General features: G+C 52.4%; 10 protein-coding genes across 10 annotated transcripts; 5 read left to right on the top strand and 5 right to left on the bottom strand.

Annotated features, from left to right (window-relative positions):
- Nucleotides 1–277: 277 nt before the first annotated feature.
- Nucleotides 278–1,875, top strand: N7533_001173 (IscS subfamily cysteine desulfurase; the record flags this gene model as incomplete). The annotated part of the gene is made up of 2 exons (XM_057097823.1): nucleotides 278–1,384; nucleotides 1,453–1,875. The coding sequence occupies 2 exons, from the start codon at nucleotides 278–280 to the stop codon at nucleotides 1,873–1,875; spliced, it is 1,530 nt and encodes a 509-aa protein (XP_056966316.1).
- A 505-nt stretch (nucleotides 1,876–2,380) lies between these two features.
- N7533_001172 (uncharacterized protein) lies at nucleotides 2,381–4,326 on the top strand (the record flags this gene model as incomplete). Its single annotated transcript, XM_057097822.1, has 4 exons — nucleotides 2,381–2,431; nucleotides 2,496–2,604; nucleotides 2,669–2,907; nucleotides 2,971–4,326. The coding sequence occupies 4 exons, from the start codon at nucleotides 2,381–2,383 to the stop codon at nucleotides 4,324–4,326; spliced, it is 1,755 nt and encodes a 584-aa protein (XP_056966315.1).
- A 1,129-nt stretch (nucleotides 4,327–5,455) lies between these two features.
- N7533_001171 (uncharacterized protein) lies at nucleotides 5,456–6,759 on the bottom strand (the record flags this gene model as incomplete). The annotated part of the gene is made up of 2 exons (XM_057097821.1): nucleotides 5,456–6,633; nucleotides 6,750–6,759. The coding sequence occupies 2 exons, from the start codon at nucleotides 6,757–6,759 to the stop codon at nucleotides 5,456–5,458; spliced, it is 1,188 nt and encodes a 395-aa protein (XP_056966314.1).
- A 2,310-nt stretch (nucleotides 6,760–9,069) lies between these two features.
- N7533_001170 (Chitin synthase) lies at nucleotides 9,070–13,579 on the top strand (the record flags this gene model as incomplete). The annotated part of the gene is made up of 9 exons (XM_057097820.1): nucleotides 9,070–9,147; nucleotides 9,239–9,716; nucleotides 9,777–10,138; nucleotides 10,201–11,880; nucleotides 11,948–12,077; nucleotides 12,759–12,784; nucleotides 12,842–12,932; nucleotides 13,054–13,343; nucleotides 13,427–13,579. The coding sequence occupies 9 exons, from the start codon at nucleotides 9,070–9,072 to the stop codon at nucleotides 13,577–13,579; spliced, it is 3,288 nt and encodes a 1,095-aa protein (XP_056966313.1).
- Nucleotides 13,580–14,319: 740 nt separating this feature from the next.
- Nucleotides 14,320–14,723, bottom strand: N7533_001169 (cytochrome c oxidase subunit VIIa; the record flags this gene model as incomplete). The annotated part of the gene is made up of 3 exons (XM_057097819.1): nucleotides 14,320–14,399; nucleotides 14,478–14,513; nucleotides 14,681–14,723. The coding sequence occupies 3 exons, from the start codon at nucleotides 14,721–14,723 to the stop codon at nucleotides 14,320–14,322; spliced, it is 159 nt and encodes a 52-aa protein (XP_056966312.1).
- A 589-nt stretch (nucleotides 14,724–15,312) lies between these two features.
- On the top strand, nucleotides 15,313–16,422 carry N7533_001168 (TBP-associated factor 8 family protein; the record flags this gene model as incomplete). The annotated part of the gene is made up of 2 exons (XM_057097818.1): nucleotides 15,313–15,574; nucleotides 15,650–16,422. 2 exons carry the CDS (start codon nucleotides 15,313–15,315, stop codon nucleotides 16,420–16,422), a joined length of 1,035 nt encoding a protein of 344 aa, XP_056966311.1.
- Nucleotides 16,423–16,681: 259 nt separating this feature from the next.
- Nucleotides 16,682–17,052, bottom strand: N7533_001167 (uncharacterized protein; the record flags this gene model as incomplete). Its single annotated transcript, XM_057097817.1, has 2 exons — nucleotides 16,682–16,775; nucleotides 16,835–17,052. 2 exons carry the CDS (start codon nucleotides 17,050–17,052, stop codon nucleotides 16,682–16,684), a joined length of 312 nt encoding a protein of 103 aa, XP_056966310.1.
- A 244-nt stretch (nucleotides 17,053–17,296) lies between these two features.
- Nucleotides 17,297–18,701, top strand: N7533_001166 (putative Rad51 family DNA repair protein; the record flags this gene model as incomplete). The annotated part of the gene is made up of 2 exons (XM_057097816.1): nucleotides 17,297–17,356; nucleotides 17,409–18,701. 2 exons carry the CDS (start codon nucleotides 17,297–17,299, stop codon nucleotides 18,699–18,701), a joined length of 1,353 nt encoding a protein of 450 aa, XP_056966309.1.
- Nucleotides 18,702–18,754: 53 nt separating this feature from the next.
- Nucleotides 18,755–19,937, bottom strand: N7533_001165 (threonine/serine dehydratase; the record flags this gene model as incomplete). Its single annotated transcript, XM_057097815.1, has 2 exons — nucleotides 18,755–19,527; nucleotides 19,601–19,937. The coding sequence occupies 2 exons, from the start codon at nucleotides 19,935–19,937 to the stop codon at nucleotides 18,755–18,757; spliced, it is 1,110 nt and encodes a 369-aa protein (XP_056966308.1).
- A 275-nt stretch (nucleotides 19,938–20,212) lies between these two features.
- On the bottom strand, nucleotides 20,213–21,403 carry N7533_001164 (Ketol-acid reductoisomerase; the record flags this gene model as incomplete). The annotated part of the gene is made up of 1 exon (XM_057097814.1): nucleotides 20,213–21,403. The coding sequence occupies one exon, from the start codon at nucleotides 21,401–21,403 to the stop codon at nucleotides 20,213–20,215; it is 1,191 nt and encodes a 396-aa protein (XP_056966307.1).
- Nucleotides 21,404–21,565: the final 162 nt, after the last annotated feature.

The raw sequence follows: 21,565 nt of genomic DNA, 5'->3' as shown, positions 1-21,565 counted from the left end.
AGCAACTTGTATATTCTCCATTTCCACCTCTCATCTGAAATTGCTAGAGTGAAATATTAATCTCGGAAATTAATTGACATCACTAAAATACTCTATAGGCAATATCTATTCGGGAACTGCAGTATAGCTTACTGCTAGTGCCAGTGCTAACTGCTCACTGTTAACTCCTCGGAGAACTCTCTCCGCCCGCCCGATCGGGAAATTGCCGAATCTCTTCATTCCGCGCCGACGGTCCCTTCTTCTTCTCTTCCTTTTCATCTTTTATCCATCGATCATCATGTCTTCTGCTGCCCCCGCTGCCTGGAGACACGCTTCGCGCGTCTGTCAAAGGCGTCTGCCATCCCGCAACCCCTGGACTGGCCCCCGCCATATCCTCGCCACCGTTCGCGGCACTCGCTCTTATGTCACCGAAACCAAGCCCGGTCAAGCCCAGGTCAATGTCGATGCCGCCATCAAGGAGGAGCAAAAGTCCTTCATGAAGCAGGCTGGTATCGCCCCCCAGAATGTCGACTTGCCCGGCACCCCCATCTCCGCCGATGCCGCCATGAGCCCCTCCGCCGGAATCCTCAAGCAGGCCACTGTCATGGACCAGGGCACCCGCCCCATCTATCTCGACATGCAAGCAACCACACCGCTCGACCCCCGTGTTCTGGACGCCATGCTTCCCTACCTCACCGGTATCTACGGAAACCCGCACTCGCGCACCCACGCCTATGGATGGGAGTCGGAGAAGGCTGTCGAGGAGGCCCGCGAGCACCTCGCCAACCTGATCGGTGCCGACCCCAAGGAGATCATCTTCACCAGCGGCGCGACCGAGAGTAACAACATGAGCTTGAAGGGTGTGGCCCGCTTCTTTGGCCGTTCCGGCAAGAAGAAGCACATTATCACCACCCAGACCGAGCACAAGTGTGTCCTGGACAGCTGTCGACACTTGCAGGATGAGGGCTTTGATGTGACCTACCTCCCCGTACAGAACAACGGTCTGATTCGCATGGAGGATCTGGAGGCAGCTATGCGCCCCGATACCGCTATCGTCAGTGTCATGGCTGTCAACAACGAGATCGGCGTCATCCAGCCCATGGAGGAGATTGGTCGTCTGTGCCGCTCCAAGAAGGTCTTCTTCCACACTGACGCCGCTCAGGCCGTTGGCAAGATCCCTCTGGATGTGAACAAGCTGAACATTGACCTGATGTCTATCTCGAGTCACAAGATTTACGGCCCTAAGGGTATCGGTGCTTGCTACGTTCGCCGTCGCCCTCGTGTTCGTCTGGATCCCCTCATCACCGGTGGTGGCCAGGAGAGAGGTCTGCGCAGTGGAACTCTGGCCCCCCACCTGATTGTGGGTTTCGGAGAGGCATGCCGACTCGCCGCACAGGATATGGACGTAAGATACCCACTTTTGTTTTGTATTCGCGATATTCGCAAGACTCATACTAATCCACCTTCTTTTAGTACGACACCAAGCACGTTGAGCGTCTGTCGAAGCGTCTGTCGGAGAACCTGCTCTCTATGGAGCACACCACCCTGAACGGTGACCCCAAGGCCCACTACCCCGGCTGTGTGAACATCTCATTTGCCTATATTGAGGGCGAGTCTCTACTCATGGCCCTGAAGGACATTGCCCTGTCCTCGGGCAGTGCGTGTACCTCTGCTTCGCTCGAGCCCAGCTATGTCCTGCGTGCCCTGGGCAGCAGTGACGAGAGTGCTCACAGCAGTATCCGTTTCGGTATCGGTCGTTTCACCAGCGATGCGGAGATCGATTACGTGCTCAAGGCTGTGACGGAGCGCGTGCAGTTCCTGCGTGAGTTGAGCCCACTGTGGGAGTTGGTGCAGGAAGGCATTGACCTGAACACGATTGAGTGGAGCCAACACTGATCTGGATGTGGTCTTTTTCTCTGCATGTTTATTCCCTGGCAATAATCTTAGCTGGAGATACAAAAAATAATTCTCCGGGAACGGCGTTAAGTCTAGTGTAACAACAATTCGATGTACAGAATGCAAATACTCCCTTCATCAATTACTATTCAAAAATTTATTCTACAGTACCCCGAGTCTCCCCTTGTCCCGATAATACTAATAATACCCCGGGGCCTAGGACTAGGTAGCGGTGGTGGTGTACCACTAGTCGTATATCCCTTCGCAGTGTCATAGTCCAAACCCTCCAACAATCGATATATTGAAATCGAGAAGAGGAAATAAATAAATAACCCTTGAAGCAAATTCAAAAATTTCAATATCAAGTTATCTATGGATGGTAACCCTGAAATCACGTACATTCATGAATCGCGTATACATAAAATGCCACCCACGCCAAGACGCTGCGGGGAAGATGCGGAGGACACAACTTCACGACGGAGCTCTTACACCTCTCTAGCCCACCATGGCGGTCCCCCAGCGGACCCTCAGCTGGCTCTATTCAGTCTTGACCAAGGTTTGTCTCCCAGATGCACTCAATTTGATCGCCGCTATGCCCAGAACCCCGCTCACCTTCCCAGGATCACTATGACCCTAAGCAGACCTACCACGATCCCAACCGCACCTATCACGACATCGTCAATGCGCTAGCCCAATACCCTACGCTCTCGCCTCGAACCGATGTCTACAGTGAGTCTGTTCTTTTGATGGAATCGACCGAGAACTAGTATCTCTGACAATCTTCTTCCACCAGCTTATGAGAATGGCTTCTCGGCCCTGCTCCTCCATCTGGTAGGCACGCTGCCTGTCGTCTTCCGCGGCTCGACATATCGATTCCCCGTCACGCTTTGGATCCCGAATACCTACCCACGAGAGCCCCCGATCGTTTATGTCACGCCGACGCAGGAGATGACCGTCCGGGTTGGGCAACATGTTACGCTGGAGGGACGGGTGTATCACCACTACCTGGCGCATTGGGCCGAGGCATGGGATGTAAGTTACTGTTACTTACTCTGGAGTCTGCACCTTAATACTGACCGCATGATGCGATTATAGAGATCAACGACTGCCGATCTTCTCTCAATCCTCCGCGAAGTCTTCGCGAAGGAGCCTCCGGTCCGATATCGTCAGCAAATGGCCCCTCAGCCTCAACTGCAAGAGACACAAGCCCCGCCGCCATTACCACCATTGCCTCCTGGAATAGGACCATCTTCAACGACTAATCACCAGCCGACCCCAGCCCCTACGGTAAATACCCCGCCACAGCTACCACCAAAACCTGGGGCAGGGAATGAAACCCAACAGCGGCCGACACAGCTTTCAGACCGATATCAGTCCCCTCCACCTCTTCCTCCACTTCCACCAAAACCACATGAATCGGGTCGAGTTGCTCTGCCCGGACAAGCCCAGATGGCTAGCCCGGGAAATACAGCACACCACTTCGCTGGACAGCCTTCCATTTCACAAACCATGACCCAACCTCCTGTTCAATCACCACATAGTATCGCAACATATAACGGAAACAGCAGTGGCCCGATTAGTCCAGGAGGCCAATTCCCACCACCACAGCAACAGTTTCCCCATCAACTCCCACCAGCCCATGCTCAAGTACCACAAGCTCAGTACTCAGGATACAAACCTCATCCACCACGACATCCAGCACCACCTACCGGACCCCCATACCCCCAGCATTCTCCATACCCACAAGGCTACCAACACCCACCACCCTCCACAGCAGCGCCAAAGACAAAGCAACAAACGCCAGACCTTCTCACCTCACCATTCGAACTCGAACTCCCGTCCTTCGCGCCCGCAGGACCCGCACCCCCAATCCCGCCAAACCCAGAGAAAGATGCCCTCCTCCACGCCGTCTCCAAGACCCTCGCCGAGACCCTACACGCCCACGCCACACAGTCCGATACAGCGGCGCAATCTCTCGTCTCCCAGTCACGCTCACTCCACGCAGCAATGGCCACGCTCCAGGGCGAAGTCTCGAACCTCAATTCGCTTCACGCTTCTCTCCAGTCAAATACCGCCATTCTGCAACAATCCATTCACCGCGCCGATGCTACAATTGCTGATGCACAGGTTCGCTCCGCGTCTGCGTCTGCGGCCGTACCTGGCTCGTCAGTTGTGCCATCTGCCTCATCTGCGGCGGACCCGCAATCAGGTCTCCCGCCTATCGACGAGGTCCTGGTCGCTCCGACCGTTGTAGGCAAACAACTCTACGATCTCGTCGCAGAAGAGCAGGGACTGCAGCATGCATTGTATGCTCTGCAGGCGGCTCTTGTTCGCGGGGTGATTGGTGTAGACTCGTGGTCGAGACATACGCGTGGTTTGGCGCGTGAGGCGTTCCTTAAGCGTGCGCTTATTCGTAAGATTGGACTTGGGATGGGGTTGGAGGAGGCTTGATGAGATGTGATTGGAGATTTGTTTGGTAGATAGATACCCTCTTTTTACGATTGGTTTGGTTTTGCTTGATTGTTTTGGCTTTGGTCGTTACTACCTATGTACGTAGGTATTGATGGACGTGGTGGGTAGGACCAGTAGGGTTCGCCAAGATGTTCCATGTTTATGATGGTTTGTTTCATGTTGGAATTGATAGATCATATACATGCCCGATTACTTGCACACTTCAAGTTACAAGGTACTACCTACCATCCCGCCTGTCAGGTGTTCGAGAATACAGAAAAAATACAGTCATTCGATGGTCTTATTACTAAGAGTATTGTATTCTCAAATATGTAGTCACAGTAGCTGTATTGTCAAAAATATTGTTTTCTTAGAGATGCCATTAAATGACTGATATATTTATTCAAGTTAGGGCTGTATTTATGCCAAATTTAATATTAATTGATAGTTTACCTAGCCTAGGTACCTAGGTAGTTTGGATTTTGCTATAGTACTACCAGTATTCAAGTTTATTGACTCTAGGGTCTAAATTCCAGCTACGTAGTATTACATAGGTACCTAGAGGTATAACTATATATTATGTTGTCGGTCGGATGAATATCGGGGCCCTATCCCGACTCGGAGGTCGCTGCTGAGATTGGAAAACAGCAGAATGGATATATATACCATCTAATACTTACCTAGTATGTACCTAGGTAGGTACTACTTCCAGCTTCCTTCAATTTCAAAGCATGGGGTCGTGCGAGCCGTGGAGTCTGGAGGTACAATTTGGAGGTTCCGAGTCAACTTGAAGTTTAAATTTACTAGTGCTGATCCAGGGCTAGTAGTAGGTTTGGAAATTACGATATTTCAAGCGAGTTGGTCTGGAGATAATGTTTGTCAAGGTAAAGAATGTTGATTGATTCATCAAGGAGAGTTTGATGTGACTGCTCCGCCTCCGCGAGTGCCATCTCGCTATACAAAGCACTCGCGAATAACGAACCGACGCCGAAGGAATATACCACAGAGGAATCATAGATACAACGAAGTAGAAAGATGTGACAGAGGAGAAAAAAAAATAAAACAAGAAATCAAGCAATGTGTAAATCCGGTGCGCCCCACCGATGACCCCACGTAAGAGGGTAGCCGATCATTTAACCTCATTCGCGTCTGAGAACGGACTTTTCATGCGTGGTGGTGGTGTCCGACGTGGGCTAGCGCTTTCGGCTTCATCATGGAAGGGGCCGGCGCCCTTGGATGATTGCTCTTCGCTTGTGGTGGTCTTGGCTGCTGTGGAGTGGGAAGGGGATGAGGGGCGTGTGTCGTCTTCATCGGAAGATTCACCGTCGAATGTGGATGTTTGATGATCGAATTGTTGACTGCTATGGCCGGAAGCAGCTGTGCCGGGCTTTAATATCTCGGAGCTGGCAGCTGCGGAGCTTTGACCGTCCTTCTTCTTGACCGAGGCGCCGCGGACCATGACGGGCTTGGCAACGACCTGACGTGCGACAATCGAACTGTTGCCTTTCAAGGCTTCTGCCTTGGCCAATTGGGACTGGGTGATGGCGGGAACGGCGGGGGCATCCCTGGGGGTGATCATGACGGGAACAGGTTGTGTAGGAGCGCCGTCTTCATCGGGGGATGTGTTGTGAACACTGACAATGTTGGCGCGCGTGCGCGAGATCTGCTGGGCGGGAACAGCGCTGACAATAGCGTCATTGCGGTAGATCGTGGTTGCAACACTGCTCCGGAAGGTCGGGGCCATGCTCTGGTGGCCGGTGGTGGTGGTCCAGGAGGAGTCACGCAGGTCACCCGGCATGAAGAAGTGCTGGTCGGGAGCGGCACCAGGGAGCGGAGGAACCGGGGGCACCAACGAGGCTGGGGTCTCAGGCGGAGAACGGTTGGTAACACCGGGGATGTAGGCAATCTGGATGACGTTGGAGGCACGAGTGAGGACGGTGGATGCGATGGACTGCGTAGACTTGCGCTCTGCGCGAGCAGCGGCAAATTCACTGTTCTTTTCTTCGCCGTCCTGATTGCGGCGCTTGCGGATCACGAACCACCAGATGAGGAAGAGGAGAATAGCAATGGCCGCAACACCACCTACTACACCACCGGCGATTGCTCCGACATTGGGACCGCCGCCTGAGTCCGAGGGGGCGGAGGAAGTATTCCCGTTCGAGATACACTTGGTGACGGCGCAAGTATCGCAGGTTTGAGTGGTCATGGTACAGATCTGGCCGCTGGGACATGTTGGGCAAGTGGGGGCCTCGCCGCAGTCTTTACAGCCTCTGGCGCGTAAGAAGCCGGAATTGGCAGGGGAGAAGTCTGATGGTGATCGGATGGTTAGAAAGCGTGGATGGGGTCGATATGGAGATGGAAATGGAGATGGCAAGGGAGACGCCGCGATACGAGGGTGAAGTTGAGGTCGAGGTTGATCTTACCGAGGGACATGATGAAGACGAAAGAGGAGACGGGGAGAGATAGGCGAGAGGGGATATCAATGAGGGCGACCGGTCAACGGTGCGAAAGTGCGAGATGAAAGAGGGGAAAAGAATGTGGGAGGCTCGATCGGCGTCAAGTCGTGAGCGTCAACGCTGTCGTAATGGAAGTGGAGGGAGGTGAAATGAAGTAGATAAACAAGGGAGGAGTAACGAGTAAGGATTAACGAGTGTGGGAACCGATCACGGTCGAGCAATCATGGTTAGACGAGCCCGGGAGTCGAGAGTCGAAGGTCAAAAGTTGAAGGAGATCGGATTGAAACGAGATCGGGAGAAGGAGAAATGAAATGAGGTGGGAATGAGGAGAGCACGGGGGAGAGGCCCGAGCGTAGATATACTTAGTACAGAGTAGTAGTGTAGTAGAGTAGTACAGAGTGTATGTAAAGTAGAGTAGAGTAAAGTAAGTAAAATAGAATGTTCAAGTGCTACGAGTTTTATTTCAATCCTCTCTCCTTACTCTTCCCCTGCATCCCATATCCTGCATCCTGTATTCTGTATTCGTATGCACCTCTCCCCTTTGTGTACTCCTTTGTGTGCCTGGATGTACCTGGCAGTCACGTGGACGGTCTAGACTCGGATTATCCACGGCCCGGGAAATTACAGCTGATGTCAGCAGAAATGATACGGACACTATGGAAAATTACTAATCACACTCAGACACCCAGTACGGGGCACATCCGTACGGAGTACTCTGTAGAGAAATGATAGACAAAGACAGCCACAACAATGATCTGTCAGTGCACGCCACCACCCCTCCACTCCACTGCCAGTTCATCACTTCACCTCCCTGCTCCCGACGGAGTACTCCAGCCTCAGCCAGAACGATGGATCACCTCCTCCAAGCTTTAGCGGTGACTAGTGAGACAGCCAAACCGCCTGAGACATCGGGGCGCAGCCACCAGCCACCCTGAGCCCCACGGTTATGAAAACCCGACCAAGGGCAGACAAGGAATCAAAATGAAGGACTGGAAACCACTTTCAGCCCTAGAGGGCTTACAATTTATAGTTTCTACTGCACTGCGCTGCTCACTGCTCACCTCATCGCACTTACTGTACTCGGTACTCCGTACACCGCTGTTGATCGCTGGACTCCCCTTTGTACACCTGGCAGTGGGTAAGGCGTTCGGAGTACATATGGTGTACACCTAAGGAGTATAGAGTACTCTATATATACCAGGGTCAATTATTGCCTCACAGCCAAGCTGAGAGCGAGGCTGAGGATAAGTCGGGGTGGCCGGGGTTTTCTCCTAATTACTGTCAGGGTCGGTGCAGTGCAGTGCAGTGCAGTGCATACCAGTGGATGGAATGTGGGAATGATCAGATCATAACACGACTTCAATCGAATCAAACGAGGGCAAGCTCAGACTTGACTCGTTTCACGACAGTGGAGACACGCTGATTGGGTTCGGGTGGTAGCGTGTCCTCTCGAGCCATTCGGTCTACCAGAAGGGACCAGGGGATCCCAAGTCCCTGGTCCACTTGCCCCGTCCAGTAAGCAGAGTGGAGGATCTGGAGAAGCTGAGAAAAAAAATAGTCGAGTCGATCACGAGCCAAAATTAGCCAATTCAACGGTGGAGAGTACAAAGTAGGAGTACTCTGTCTGTACTCTGTCAGTATAGTATAGGTAGGATAGATGATACTATAGTATAACATCAGATAATATACTGTATAGCTATACCATGCTATACATCCCCTACTCTGACTCTCCCAGATTCTTCAGGGTCCGATCCCAAGTGTCAATGGTCCAATGATCGATCTTCCCCATGCCATCCACCCAATACTTAGGTATCAAGGTATCTTCACAGGGGGGAATGTACATGGTTGCATAGGGTCGGGAGAATTGACCAGCCATAATGATGCATTGTAGGGACTAGGTACTGTCCATTCATATCCAATAGCCTGTTATGATTGAAAGCTTTGATTATGTACAATAATATTTTATTTTTCATTATTTTGATTCCCACTAGGACCAAAAAAAAGGGGATTCTCCCACTAAGCCGCGACGGGGTTAGAAGATGACCTATTTTTGCTCAGCCTAAGCAATACGATCTTTGCTCTAGTCTCACTTTGTACTCCTTTTTTTCTTTTCTTCTCCTCTTTTTGACAACTCCCCCCCTTCTTCTTTCCCACTTGCCTTCACCCCTTTGAACCACACCTTTAGTGGCCCTGGTGGCTTTGAATCCTTCTCTCCCTCTTTTCTACCCCTACCTCCTCTTTCCTCTTTCAAACCCTTTGATCCCTTTCACCATCCATCCCGCGCATCATGGCCTACTCAGGCTCTGGCGCGCACTCGCCCAGCTACGATGAGAATCATCGTGCGCAGGACGTCCCGAATGCGCAGGTAGAAAAATCCCCGTCTTTTCTTGTTTTCCAAAAGGCCACTCGAGTACTTCTTTATTATCTCTTTCAGTGCTAATCTAGAGGCGCTGCAGTATGGACAAGACGACGATGCGGCGCGGGGTCTCCTGTCCCATCAACAGGGCCCCTTTGCGACTCCCTTTGACGACCCTCACTCACGCGGTGTTTCCCCTGTCCGCCCCGCCTCAGGTTACAGCTTGACTGAGACCTATGCTACCGAGACGACTCCCACCTACAACGACCCCTACTCCGCCGGCTCTGTCTACTCGGGCCACTCCGACACCCCTGCCGCCGCCTTTGGAGTTCCTAACCGCGCTGCGTCACCCTATGCCCGCAGCGAGACCTCATCCACCGAGGCCTGGCGTCAACGACAAGCCCCCGGCGGAGAAGGTGGTGGTGGCCTTCGCCGTTATGCCACCCGTAAGGTCAAGCTGGTCCAGGGTTCCGTTCTGAGTGTCGACTACCCCGTACCCAGTGCCATTCAAAATGCCATCCAGGCCAAGTACCGCAACGATCTCGAGGGCGGCAGCGAGGAATTCACTCACATGAGATGTAAGCCGCGGAGAGAAGCTCGGTTTTCACCTGGGAACGAAATTCACTGACATGTTCCAGATACCGCGGCCACCTGCGACCCCAACGAGTTCACTCTTCACAATGGTTACAATCTACGTCCCGCCATGTACAACCGTCACACCGAATTGCTCATCGCCGTTACCTACTACAACGAGGACAAGGTTTTGACTGCTCGTACAATGCACGGTGTGATGCAAAATATTCGCGATATTGTCAACTTGAAAAAATCAGAGTTTTGGAACAAGGGTGGACCTGCGTGGCAGAAGATTGTTGTTGCTCTCGTCTTCGACGGTATCGATCCCTGTGACAAGGATACTCTGGATCTTCTGGCCACCCTTGGTATCTACCAAGATGGTGTCATGAAGCGTGATGTCGATGGCAAGGAGACCGTGGCCCATATCGTATGTTTGAGAATCGGACAATTTAAACGACATGGCTGAATACTAACTGAATAAACCTCCAGTTCGAATATACCACCCAGCTTTCCGTAACACCAACCCAGCAACTTATTCGACCAACTGATGATGGCCCCAGTACCCTGCCCCCTGTGCAGATGATGTTCTGCTTGAAGCAGAAGAACAGCAAGAAGATCAACTCTCACCGTTGGTTGTTTAATGCTTTTGGTCGTATCCTGAACCCTGAAGTCTGTATTCTGCTCGATGCCGGAACCAAGCCCGGTACTAAGTCCCTTCTTGCACTCTGGGAGGCTTTTTACAACGACAAGGATCTCGGTGGTGCCTGTGGTGAAATTCACGCCATGTTGGGTAAGGGTTGGCGCAACCTGATCAACCCGCTGGTCGCAGGTCAGAATTTCGAATACAAGATCAGTAATATCTTGGACAAGCCGCTGGAGAGTTCTTTTGGTTATGTCTCTGTGTTGCCTGGTGCCTTCTCCGCCTATCGCTTCCGTGCTATTATGGGACGTCCTCTGGAACAGTATTTCCATGGTGATCACACCCTATCGAAGCAGCTGGGTAAGAAGGGTATCGAGGGTATGAATATCTTCAAAAAGAACATGTTCTTGGCCGAGGACAGAATTTTGTGTTTCGAGTTGGTCGCCAAGGCCGGCTCCAAATGGCATCTGACATACGTGAAAGCCTCCAAGGGTGAAACTGACGTGCCTGAGGGCGCTGCCGAGTTTATTTCGCAGCGTCGTCGTTGGTTGAACGGTTCCTTTGCCGCTGGTATTTACTCGCTGATGCACTTCGGCCGTATGTACAAGAGTGGTCACAACATCATCCGCATGTTCTTTCTGCACATCCAGCTGCTGTACAACATGTTCCAGACATTCCTCTCGTGGTTCTCTCTTGCCTCCTACTGGTTGACTACCTCCGTCATCATGGATCTTGTGGGCACGCCGAGTTCCAACAACAACAACAGCGCTTTCCCCTTCGGCAAAGATGCGACCCCCATCATCAACACCATCATCAAGTATATCTACCTGGGATTCTTGCTGCTTCAGTTCATTCTTGCTCTCGGAAACAGGCCTAAGGGTTCCAAGTTCTCCTACATGGCCTCATTTGTCTTTTTCGGTATCGTCCAACTATACATTGTCGTCGACTCCCTCTACCTGGTTGTTCGCGCCTTCAGTGGTGGTGCCCCCATGGACTTCGACACCAGTAACGGTCTCGGTGCATTCCTCAAGTCATTCTTCGGTTCTTCTGGTGCTGGTATTATTATCATTGCCTTGGCTGCCACTTTTGGTCTCTATTTTGTTGCCTCGTTCCTCTATGCCGACCCCTGGCACATGTTCACCTCCTTCCCGCAATACATTGTGCTCCAGTCCTCGTATATCAACATTCTCAATGTTTATGCGTTCAGCAACTGGCACGATGTTTCTTGGGGAACCAAGGGATCTGACAAGGCCGATGCCTTGCCATCCGCGACAGTCACGAAGGACGAAGGTAGTAAAGAAGCTGTCATTGAAGAAATCGACAAACCGCAGGCGGATATCGATAGTCAGTTCGAGGCTACTGTGAAACGTGCCCTGACCCCCTTCGTTCCTCCCGTTGAGCACGACGAGAAATCGCTCGAAGATTCTTACAAGAGTTTCCGTACTCGCCTCGTCACCTTCTGGATCTTTAGTAACGCCTTGTTGGCGGTCTGCATTACTAGCGAGTCTGTCGATAAGTTTGGCTTCTCGGTATGTTATCTCCCCTTTGCCACCGTTTTCCCCCATTCGAATGAACCCCCACTGACATCTGTTACAGAACACCGCCACCGAGCGTTCTACACGTTTCTTCCAGGCTCTCTTGTGGTCCAACGCCGTGATGGCCCTCTTCCGTTTCATCGGATGCTGTTGGTTCCTGGGTCGTACGGGTATCAAGTGCTGCTTCGCTCGTCGCTAAAAAGACGGTCGATGCCAGCGCACACCGTCGTCCTCTTCTTTTTCATGAAATGTTTTCTGGCATATCCCGTTTCCTTCCTTCCTTTCCATCCTTCTTCATTTTCTTCTCTACACCCTGTTTATTGCAATCTGTATTCTAACCAAAGATGCCCAAACCTGTCCGTTTACCTTATTTTGTCATGTCATTAGTGTTTCCTTTTCTCCTTCTTTTTTTGCGGCACAGAGTTGAACCCTTACCTGGATGTCGTCTTTTGTCCGGATAGCGATGCAAAGGGATGCATTCGGGGCGCAATGAATTTTGTCAGATCTGAAATCTGGAGTCTACCCAATTATTTTCCGATTGTAAATGAGATTATATTTGGAAAAGAGAAGAGAACCCTCAAGAACACGCATAGTAGTTTAGTGTTCAAGTGTGAACTACTAAAAGTATTAAAAGTACGTCATGTACCATCGTTCTTTGCGGCAGGCGATAAACGCAGCCGCGCCCCATCAGACCCCCGCAAGAACTTCTCTCCTTCCCTGCAACCCTCCTCCACTTTAAACCTCCGACCCCAAGACACTCGGCTACCTACGCTGCCGAGTCTAATATTTCCCATCCTCTCAGAGCACTCGGCCTCCGCGCTCGCTCCTTTCTCTCGCATAGTCGTGCCACCAAGTGGGGTGGTGATTTCGAGCCAAGATGTTGAAGATCTGGTCGATGGTAAGGCTACCAGACTGCCGATCGCATGATGATCCTTGATGCTGACACCATGGATAGAAGCAGCAGCAGCAACAGGCTGAAAATGCCGAAGGTGCTGCTGGCAAGAAGAAAAAGAAGGTCACCGCCGCACAACTGCGAGTGCAACGAGGTCAGTTCTCCGATCCCAATTTACCCTTGATCGGGCCTCAGTTCCCAGCTCCCACTTCCCAGCCCTTTGCAAGGCACTACTTGAATTCTGCTCTAACTATGGCTTCTTCTCCCTGTAACAGATCTTCAAGAGCTCACCCTCGGCAATACCATGAAAATGTCCTTCCCCAACCCGGACGATATCCTAAACTTCACCTTGAGCATCGAGCCCGACGAGGGCATGTACAAGGGTGGCGTATTCCACTTCAACTTCACCGTCAACCAGAATTTCCCCCATGACCCGCCCAAGGTCAAGTGCACGCAGAAGATCTACCACCCGAATATCGACCTTGAGGGCAATGTCTGCCTGAACATCTTGCGTGAGGACTGGAAGCCGGTGTTGAACTTGAATGCCGTTATTGTTGGAATGCAGGTGAGTCTATAACTTCCTCGCTTCCGATTCCTCTTCATTTCTCCACTCTCAAACCGAGCCAAGCTAACCTCATCCTTCGATAGTTCCTTTTCCTCGAACCAAATGCCTCCGACCCTCTTAACAAGGATGCCGCCGAAGACCTCCGTTCAAACCGCGATAGCTTCAAGCGCAACGTCCGATCTTCCATGGCCGGCGGGTCCGTCCGTGGCGTCTCGTTCGAACGGGTGCTAAAATAAAACTGATACCTGGACTCTCTGCTCTCGAACAGTGAATGATTGGATCGCATCTGGCTTCTTTTGAACAGCAACGACACGACAGAAGAATGAAGAAACGAGGGCAAGGGCAACGAGATTATCATTATGATTATGATCTACGAGCTCGGCACAGGAAAGGATAGGATAGGATCGCATCGCATCGCATCGCATCGCATCGGACCGCATTCAAAATCCATTCCGGGTGGGCGGGAGTTTTGAGTACATATACCGGCGTATTTAGCGTTTAAATTCGATAGATCATCACGAATCAATGGCTACAGGAGGGATGTGGGATAATGTCGACCCCCATCGTATTGATATTGATACTGGGGTTTCACATTTCATTCCCATCCGTTCCTATTTCCTTTTTGGGAATGACTACGGGTATAGGTGTAGTGGATTAGATAGAACGAGGGAGGACAGTAGAGTTATCAAAGGTCTTGGTCTTATTCAACCGGTCCTCAAAACATAGTCTTCGCAGGCGTATATGTACAATCGATTGCCTCGTCATTCACGCCCCGACACGACACGACCCAACCCGGTCTATCAGTGCAGCCTGCCCCAAGACAGGCGGAGGTCTAGCGAGAGCGACATTTGATCAAAGAACATGTTTTATTGTTATTTTGGGAGAACAGAAGTTGCTTGACATAGAGAACATGTGCCGACAGGCGAATTGAAGATGATCGAGGCGAGGCGAGGTCAGGCGACTAATGGCGAGCGATTTACTCGCGGGCCTCAGCGCGCTCCTGCTCCAGGCGAGCGTAGTAGGTATCACGCTCACGGACACGGGGAAGGTGGAAGCCTGTGAAGAAAGGAAGGAGAATGTTAGGGGAGTTCGTGGTGGACATGCGATCGGTTGGGTGAGGTCATTATCACTTACCGTACCACCAGAGGTAGCCGAAGGTAGTACCGAAGCCTGGTCAAGGAAAGCGTCTGGTTAGTGATGGGATTCTCTTTGCGTTTGCGTTTGTGGTCCTTCGTATTGCGCTTCGGTGCGGTCGCAAGTAATAGAACCCGTGTCCATCCCGCTCGTCCACGGATCATGCCACTCGAGTGTCGACTTTGGGGCGTATGTTCACTCACCGAAAGCGGTGCTCAGGTCAAGGACCAGGTTGCGGCGGAGCATCTTTAAGATCAAAGAAGACGTTAGTGAGTGATTTCGAGGCATTCGAGGTCGTCCGACCTGCCCGATCGGGGCAACTCGGCTGCAATGAGAAGGGGCACGTACGCCGGTGATGGGGGGGGATAGCGGCAGGCATTGTAGCGGATGGACGGTGTCAATCGACGGGCGATGTAACACTTGGTCGGAAAGTAGACAGAAGGAAGCCTGCCTCGGGGTGGTTGTGGGGTGGAAAGCGGAGGGGGAGAGAGAGGGAGTAAAGGCGCGGCAAGTTGAAGTTGGAAGTTGAAGCTTTCGGGCGGACTACATAAGCGAGTCACCGGATTGGTCGATACTCTCACTCTATAGTTACTATAGTAGTTATCACTACACTTTATTGCACTTATTTACTAGGGTATAGTGGAAGTGCTAATTAAATCAGACTTATCTCTACTCAATTCATTAATTCCTGAGTTATTTTTCTTCCTCACCACTTCTACTACTACTTTACTACTCTACTACTACCATCTGCTGGGATCAGCTGATTATCACGTGACATACTCCCCTCCCATCAACAAGCTCCGTCGCATCAACTCCGTTCCAACCTCATCCGGCCATGGCGTCGTCCGGCCTTCCAATGAAGCGTAGCTCCTCCTCTATGGAGGCAGCTGATGCGAAGCGACCAAAGCAACATTATCACCATCACCACCGCCTACAGGAACCCGTTTCCCTCCCGTTGGCAACCGAGCCCGCCGTGCAGGATGACAGCAACATGGATCATCTCATGAGTCGCTCGATCGGGCAACTCCTCAAAGATGTCGGGTTCGACCTTGCAGAGCCAACGGCGATGTCGAGCTTGCGAAGCGCAGCTGAAGAGCGTACGTGATAGTTTCCAGCTATGGCCGGATTAAGAAGGATTTGACAAACTAACTCGATTCCCGCCTGGTTTACAGATCTTTTACGTCTTTCATCATTTGTTCGCCAGTCAATGCTATCATCTCGCCGTATACAACCCATTCCCCAAGACTTTGAGCTCGCTCTGAAGCGCGGTCGCCTTTCTCACGACGAATTGAGGGACTATATACAAGCGCCTTTATCCACCTCTACCATCCCAACACTCCTCCCATCACCACCACCCGAAGACGAACTGTCCCGGAGGCTGCCCTTCTTGAACGCCCTGAGAGGAGAAGAGAGCGAATCGAATCGATCCTATGTCCCGAGTCACTTCCCCGACTTCCCTAGCAAGCACACATACTCCGCCACAGCGGTCTTCACAGAGCGAGATGGCGATCCGAGGAAGATTCGCGAGCGAGCAGCTGAAGATGGACGACATGGCGAGGAGGCTCTGCGGAAGTTGGCGAGTGCCGCGTTCCGCGACAATCCGACGAGCTCGAGTAGTCGGGATAAAAAGCTCTGGGGCCGCCGACACGAGAGTATGGAGACAATGTTTGAGAGGACGGTTAAAGGGTTGGCGAAGAAATTGCCCAAGGACTTGCATAGTCACTCAACGATTGGTTCGGCCATGGATATCGATTCGGGTATAGTAGCCGAAGCTGACGCGAAGGCGCGATCGAAAGTCTCATGGAATATGGAGCTGGGTCCGATCGTGAACTGCGAGAGGGACCAGTGGCGCAGAGCTACCTCTGGGAGAAGCACGGAGGATACGAAGACGTCTAGATCTGCTGCTGATGCTGGTGCTGAGCTCCTAGGGGGTGCATCAGGCTGATGGGGTGGCCAGGCGACCTGTAAGACTATTATCGGCGTTACATTTTTTTTTTCTTTTTGTTGGGTTTTCATCCCTTCTTTTTATGGGCTGGCGCTTGGTTGCACGTTTCGGAGTCGTTCTTGAGGAGATACCCCATGGCAGTCTGCATGACAGTGATTGAATTTGAGTATGTTGTATCGTACATAAACCCATATAAACCAATAATGACCCTCTGAACTCCACCCAATGCGATTATAATTCTCTATATGCCAATCTTGCTTCATGATGTTGTAGCCTCAGCCTGTTTCTTTGCCTCCTCTGCCAGCCTGAGAGGTTCCCAGGATGTTGTTTCGACTGTCAGTCCGCCGGCGCAGCTGTCGCGATGAATCAGTTCACTGTTATGGACAAGATGAGTTCCGCGCAATAAACTCACCGTCGGAATAACCGGACAACGGGTTTGCACACAATCACCCCGGGCTTGGGGATCTCCTCTTGTGGTGGATTGCAGGAGTACTGAAGCATTTCGAGAAGTTGACATTCCTTCAGGTTCACATCGGGGCCTTTGCGGCGCTTGTCTTGGAAATTGCGCTTAATCGTGTTGACATGTTCGGGCAGGGTTTCTGCATTGAAGCAGGGAACGAGGGGTGCCATATCGCTAAAGTCGGACCAAGGAGGGTGGTGGGGAGGAGAGGTATTCGAGGTCGAGTTGCGAATGCGTGGAGGTGGAGAGAGTTGCGAAGTTTAGAAGTGCCGCTCTTGAAAGCTCCGGCCCGCCGCGCTTGCTCTTGCACTTGTACTTGCACTCACCCGCTTCCACAAAGTGCATTACATTACATTGCATTGCATTGCATCGATGTGTGCTCAGGTGCTATGTTCATGACATTCATTGCCTACCATGGCTGCCAGCTTAGGCGTGTCCTCACTGACCGAGGTACATCTTGAGGGATTGGATCAGGTATGTTGATTAACGCGATCTTGATGACGCCTCCTGTCACTAATATCACTAGTTATTGCATGATCTGGCAAATGTATGCCCATCCAATGAAACTACCGAATCTGGACCACTCGGTGTACCTATACTCGACGCTCTGCTCGAGGTTTTCATGCTCAAGACCTTGAGACAAAGTGAACACACACAGCGCCATCTGCAATCACCCGCCCAGCGAGAGCAGAACCGTCTTGACAATGAAGAAATGATATTCCACAGCGCTGATCCGGAGAACGATATGCTGCCATTCGATCCTGAGACGGGTCGGCCTTCCAATGCGTTCTTCTCGGACTCCGTATACCGCAGGAAGAAGCCCAGCCCAGTTGTCGAGATATCAAGCAGTGTCTCCGCGGCAGGCAAATCCCAGCTGCTATACTATCTGACTGCCTCCATGATTCTCCCTCGCTCATACCAAAACCTCCCAATTGGAGGGAAAGAGGCGGCTGTGATCTGGATAGATACTGATGATCGTTTCGATGCTGATCGGCTTCGAGTTGTAGCTCGTGGCATTGTCCATCAAGCGCGGCAGACTCTGGACCCGGACGCTCTGAATGAGGATGCTGGGAGTTCTTTTGACGAAGACTTGGAGGTTATGCTGGTTTCTTGTCTACAGCATGTTCATGTCTTTTGCCCACAATCATCATCGGCGGTCCTTGTCACCCTCCGTTCTCTCGACTCGTACCTGTACGATCTCCCACGACACAATTCTGCTTCTCGCCCGCTGCAGATGCTTTGCATCGACAGTGCAACAGCATTTTTCTGGCAGGACAAATTACGGGACGAGATTGCTCGCACTGAAGATATCGGCCGGCCTCGCGTACAAGTTGACGAGGAACGCGGGCTGAACCACAGCTTCTACCTCTCCGATCTGTACACCGAGCTGGTCAAAGAATTGAAACGATTACAGAGTCGATTTGGGTGTGCGGTTGTATACACTACGACCGTCACGACTGGTCGCCTCCCTCCTAACAACTCGGGCCCTGTTGGTCCTTATGATCGAGTGCCATCACGAACTCCGTCGCTCAAACCGGCCCTTCCTGCACCATGGGGAAATTTCCCAATTCTACGATTAATTGCTTACCGTGATACAGTCCGTCCATTTCCCCCAGCTGCGAGCATCGATGATGCCGAGAGAGATGCATCAATGCGGCAGGATGTGGTCCACCAGGGCAAGTTCTCTGCCTGTATCAATACCTGGGACCGTGAGGAATGGCCTCGCCGTGTGGCGGATGGAGTAGACTGGTATAATGGTGGGAGCTTTGCATTTTATGTGAAGGATGGGGGAATCACGATGCCCCAGCCTGATAGATAATTACGAATGTATGTTAGTTGTCTATATGCAAGTGGTGCCCAATATCAAACTACTTAGCCAAACAACTTGGCAATAGCTTCTACAGTTGTATTGCCTCCGCTGAACACGACCGCAACGTCCCAGCCCTTCTCGCCGCCTTCTTCTTCGACTCGCTTCCGGAAATCTTCATCGAAAAGACAAACCGCCAGTCCAACGACGGCACTCGGCTCAACCACGACCTTCATACGCTCCAGCACCAGGCGCATGGTGGCCTTGATTTGGTCTTCTGTGACAGCGAACACGCCTTCAACCTTACGCTTGTTGGAGATAACTTCCCAATTGAGTAACCCAACCGGAGTCCGCAGACCATCGGCAATCGTCAAGGTCGAAACCTTGGACACGCGCTCTCCAGCCTGCAATCCACGCCGACAGTCATCAGCGCCTTCAAAAGCAGGCTCCGCGCCAAAGACACGCGTCGACTTGTCGGAGAAGAAGGTGGCCACGCCGGAATTGAGACCGCCGCCACCGACAGGCGTGATCACGGCATCGAGGGTCCCCCCCGATCGGACTTGTTCCTTGTATTGTGCTTCCAGCTCCAATGCCGTCGTACCCTGTCCGCAGATAATGTTGAAGTCGTCGTAGGGTGGGACTAGGATGGCATCTGTCTTGGCTTGTACCTCTGCAACGACGGCTTCTCGCTCCACGCTGGTCGAGCCACTGAAGATGACTTCGGCGCCGTAGGAGCGGGTGCCGGCGATCTTGGATGAAGTGCTGATACTCGGCATCACGATGTGGGCGGGGATGTGGAGGGTTGAGGCGGCGAGAGCGAGGGCTTGTGCATGGTTTCCTGGTAGCAAACATTGTTAGATTAGTTATGATCATTCCACTTCATTCCACTTCATTTCATGGGGTCCCCGTACCAGAACTGTGGGTAATCACCCCGCGCCGTTTCACTTCTTCCTCCCCGCGTTCCTCAATCAGCCGCAGGAGCGCATGGAAAGCACCGCGGGCCTTGAAGGCACCAATTCGTTGGAGATTCTCGCACTTGAAAAAGAGGCGGAATTTTGGACGGGCGGGTGTTTGGCCCTCAAATGGAGTGCCGACGAGGGATTCGGGGGATTGCGGGGTTGAAGCGATGGAGTCGAGGGTCTTGCATGTTAGCAATGGGGTGCGGTGCACATATGGCTGAATCAGACCGTATGCGGCCTCGACGGCGGCGGGGGTGAGTAATTGTGCCCGTTCAGCGAGGGTAGTCATGTTCAAGGGTTGATGATGGGTGAGGATGATAGTAGGAAGTCGGAGAAAGAGGGGGGGGGGGGAAGAACTTGAAGGACCTCGGACTTTTCACCGAGGGGTCCGATCTCAGCTGGGGTTTTTCTACGATACAATTGGAAGGAACGGGAGAATGTTTGAAATGATAGAAAAATTCGACTCAATGGCCGTTGAAAATTGTATACCCGATCGCAAAAACAGTTTCATAGTACATCATAAACTTTTTCCAAAGTCCTCCCAAGATGGTATCACAATATTATTTATTTCTGGTTCTCGGGGCGGAGGGAGCGGACGGCCTTTCCGGCGCGCCAGATCTCGAGGTCGCGGATCTCCTGGAGCTCCTTCTCATACTTCTCACGGTAATCCTTCTGGGAGTTGTAGTCGAGGGAGCGCTGGGTCTCGGAACCGTCACGGACGGAGTCGTAAAGCTCGTTGAAGAGGGGCTTCAGGGTGTCCTTGAACTTGGGGGACCAGTCGAGAGCACCACGGCGGGCGGTGGTGGAGCAGGCAGCGTACATCCAGTCCATACCGTATCCACCGATGAGGGGGTACAGGGACTGAGTGGCCTCCTCGACGGTCTCGTTGAAGGCCTCGGAGGGGCTGTGGCCACGCTCACGGAGAACCTCGTACTGGGCGAGGAACATACCGTGGATACCGCCCATCAGGCAGCCACGCTCACCGTACAGGTCGGAGTAGACCTCCTTCTCAAAGGTGGTCTCGTAGAGGTAACCGGAACCGACAGCGACACCCATGGCGATGGCGCGCTCCTTGGCCTGACCAGTGACGTCCTGGAAGACGGCAATGGAAGAGTTGATACCACGGCCCTCACGGAAGAGAGAGCGGACGGTACGGCCAGAACCCTTGGGGGCAACGAGGATAACATCAACATCCTTGGGGACATCGACCTTGGTGAGGTCCTTGAAGACGGGGGAGAAACCGTGGGAGAAGTAGAGGGTCTTGCCCTTGGTGATCAGGGGCTTGATAGTGGGCCAGGTCTCGGACTGAGCGGCATCGGAGAGCAGGTTCATGACGATGGTACCCTTCTCGATAGCGGTGGTGACATCGAACAGGTTCTTGCCGGGGACCCAGCCATCCTCAATGGCCTCCTTCCAGGAAGCACCATCCTTTCGGACACCGACGATGACGTTGAGACCCTGGTCACGCATGTTCAGACCCTGGCCGTGACCCTGGGAGCCGTAACCGATGAGGGCAAGAGTGTCGTTCTTGAAGTACTCGTGGAGCTTCTCGACGGGCCAGTCGCCACGCTCGTAGACATCCTCCTTGACACCAGCGAAGTCAATGGTCTTGACACCACGGACGGGGGTGATAGGAGTGAGAGCACGACGAGCAACCGAAGCCAGAGCCGGGCGGGGGAGGGCAGCGGTGACGACGGAGCGAGGAGCGGCCACGCGGGCCATGCGGAAGGCACGGGGAATGACACGGGAAGCCATTGTGAAGGAATTGAGTGGAGTGGAGAGTGTGGGAAGAAAAGAGATGGGGAAGAAGATGAAGGGGAAGGGGAGGAATGGCGGGATTTAAAAGAAAGTTGGGGCAAAGCATGACACAAGCATAGCTCCGCAAGCAGGAGTCATCGAGGGCACGTGATATCCGGA

Source organism: Penicillium manginii (genome assembly GCF_028828005.1).
Source record: "Penicillium manginii strain IBT 31320 chromosome Unknown utg000001l:1.0-3466041.0:1.0-3467806.0, whole genome shotgun sequence".
Lineage (NCBI taxonomy): Eukaryota > Fungi > Ascomycota > Eurotiomycetes > Eurotiales > Aspergillaceae > Penicillium > Penicillium manginii.
The sequence above is the reverse complement of the archived record's forward strand: the minus strand, read 5'-3'. Positions and strand labels throughout refer to the sequence as shown.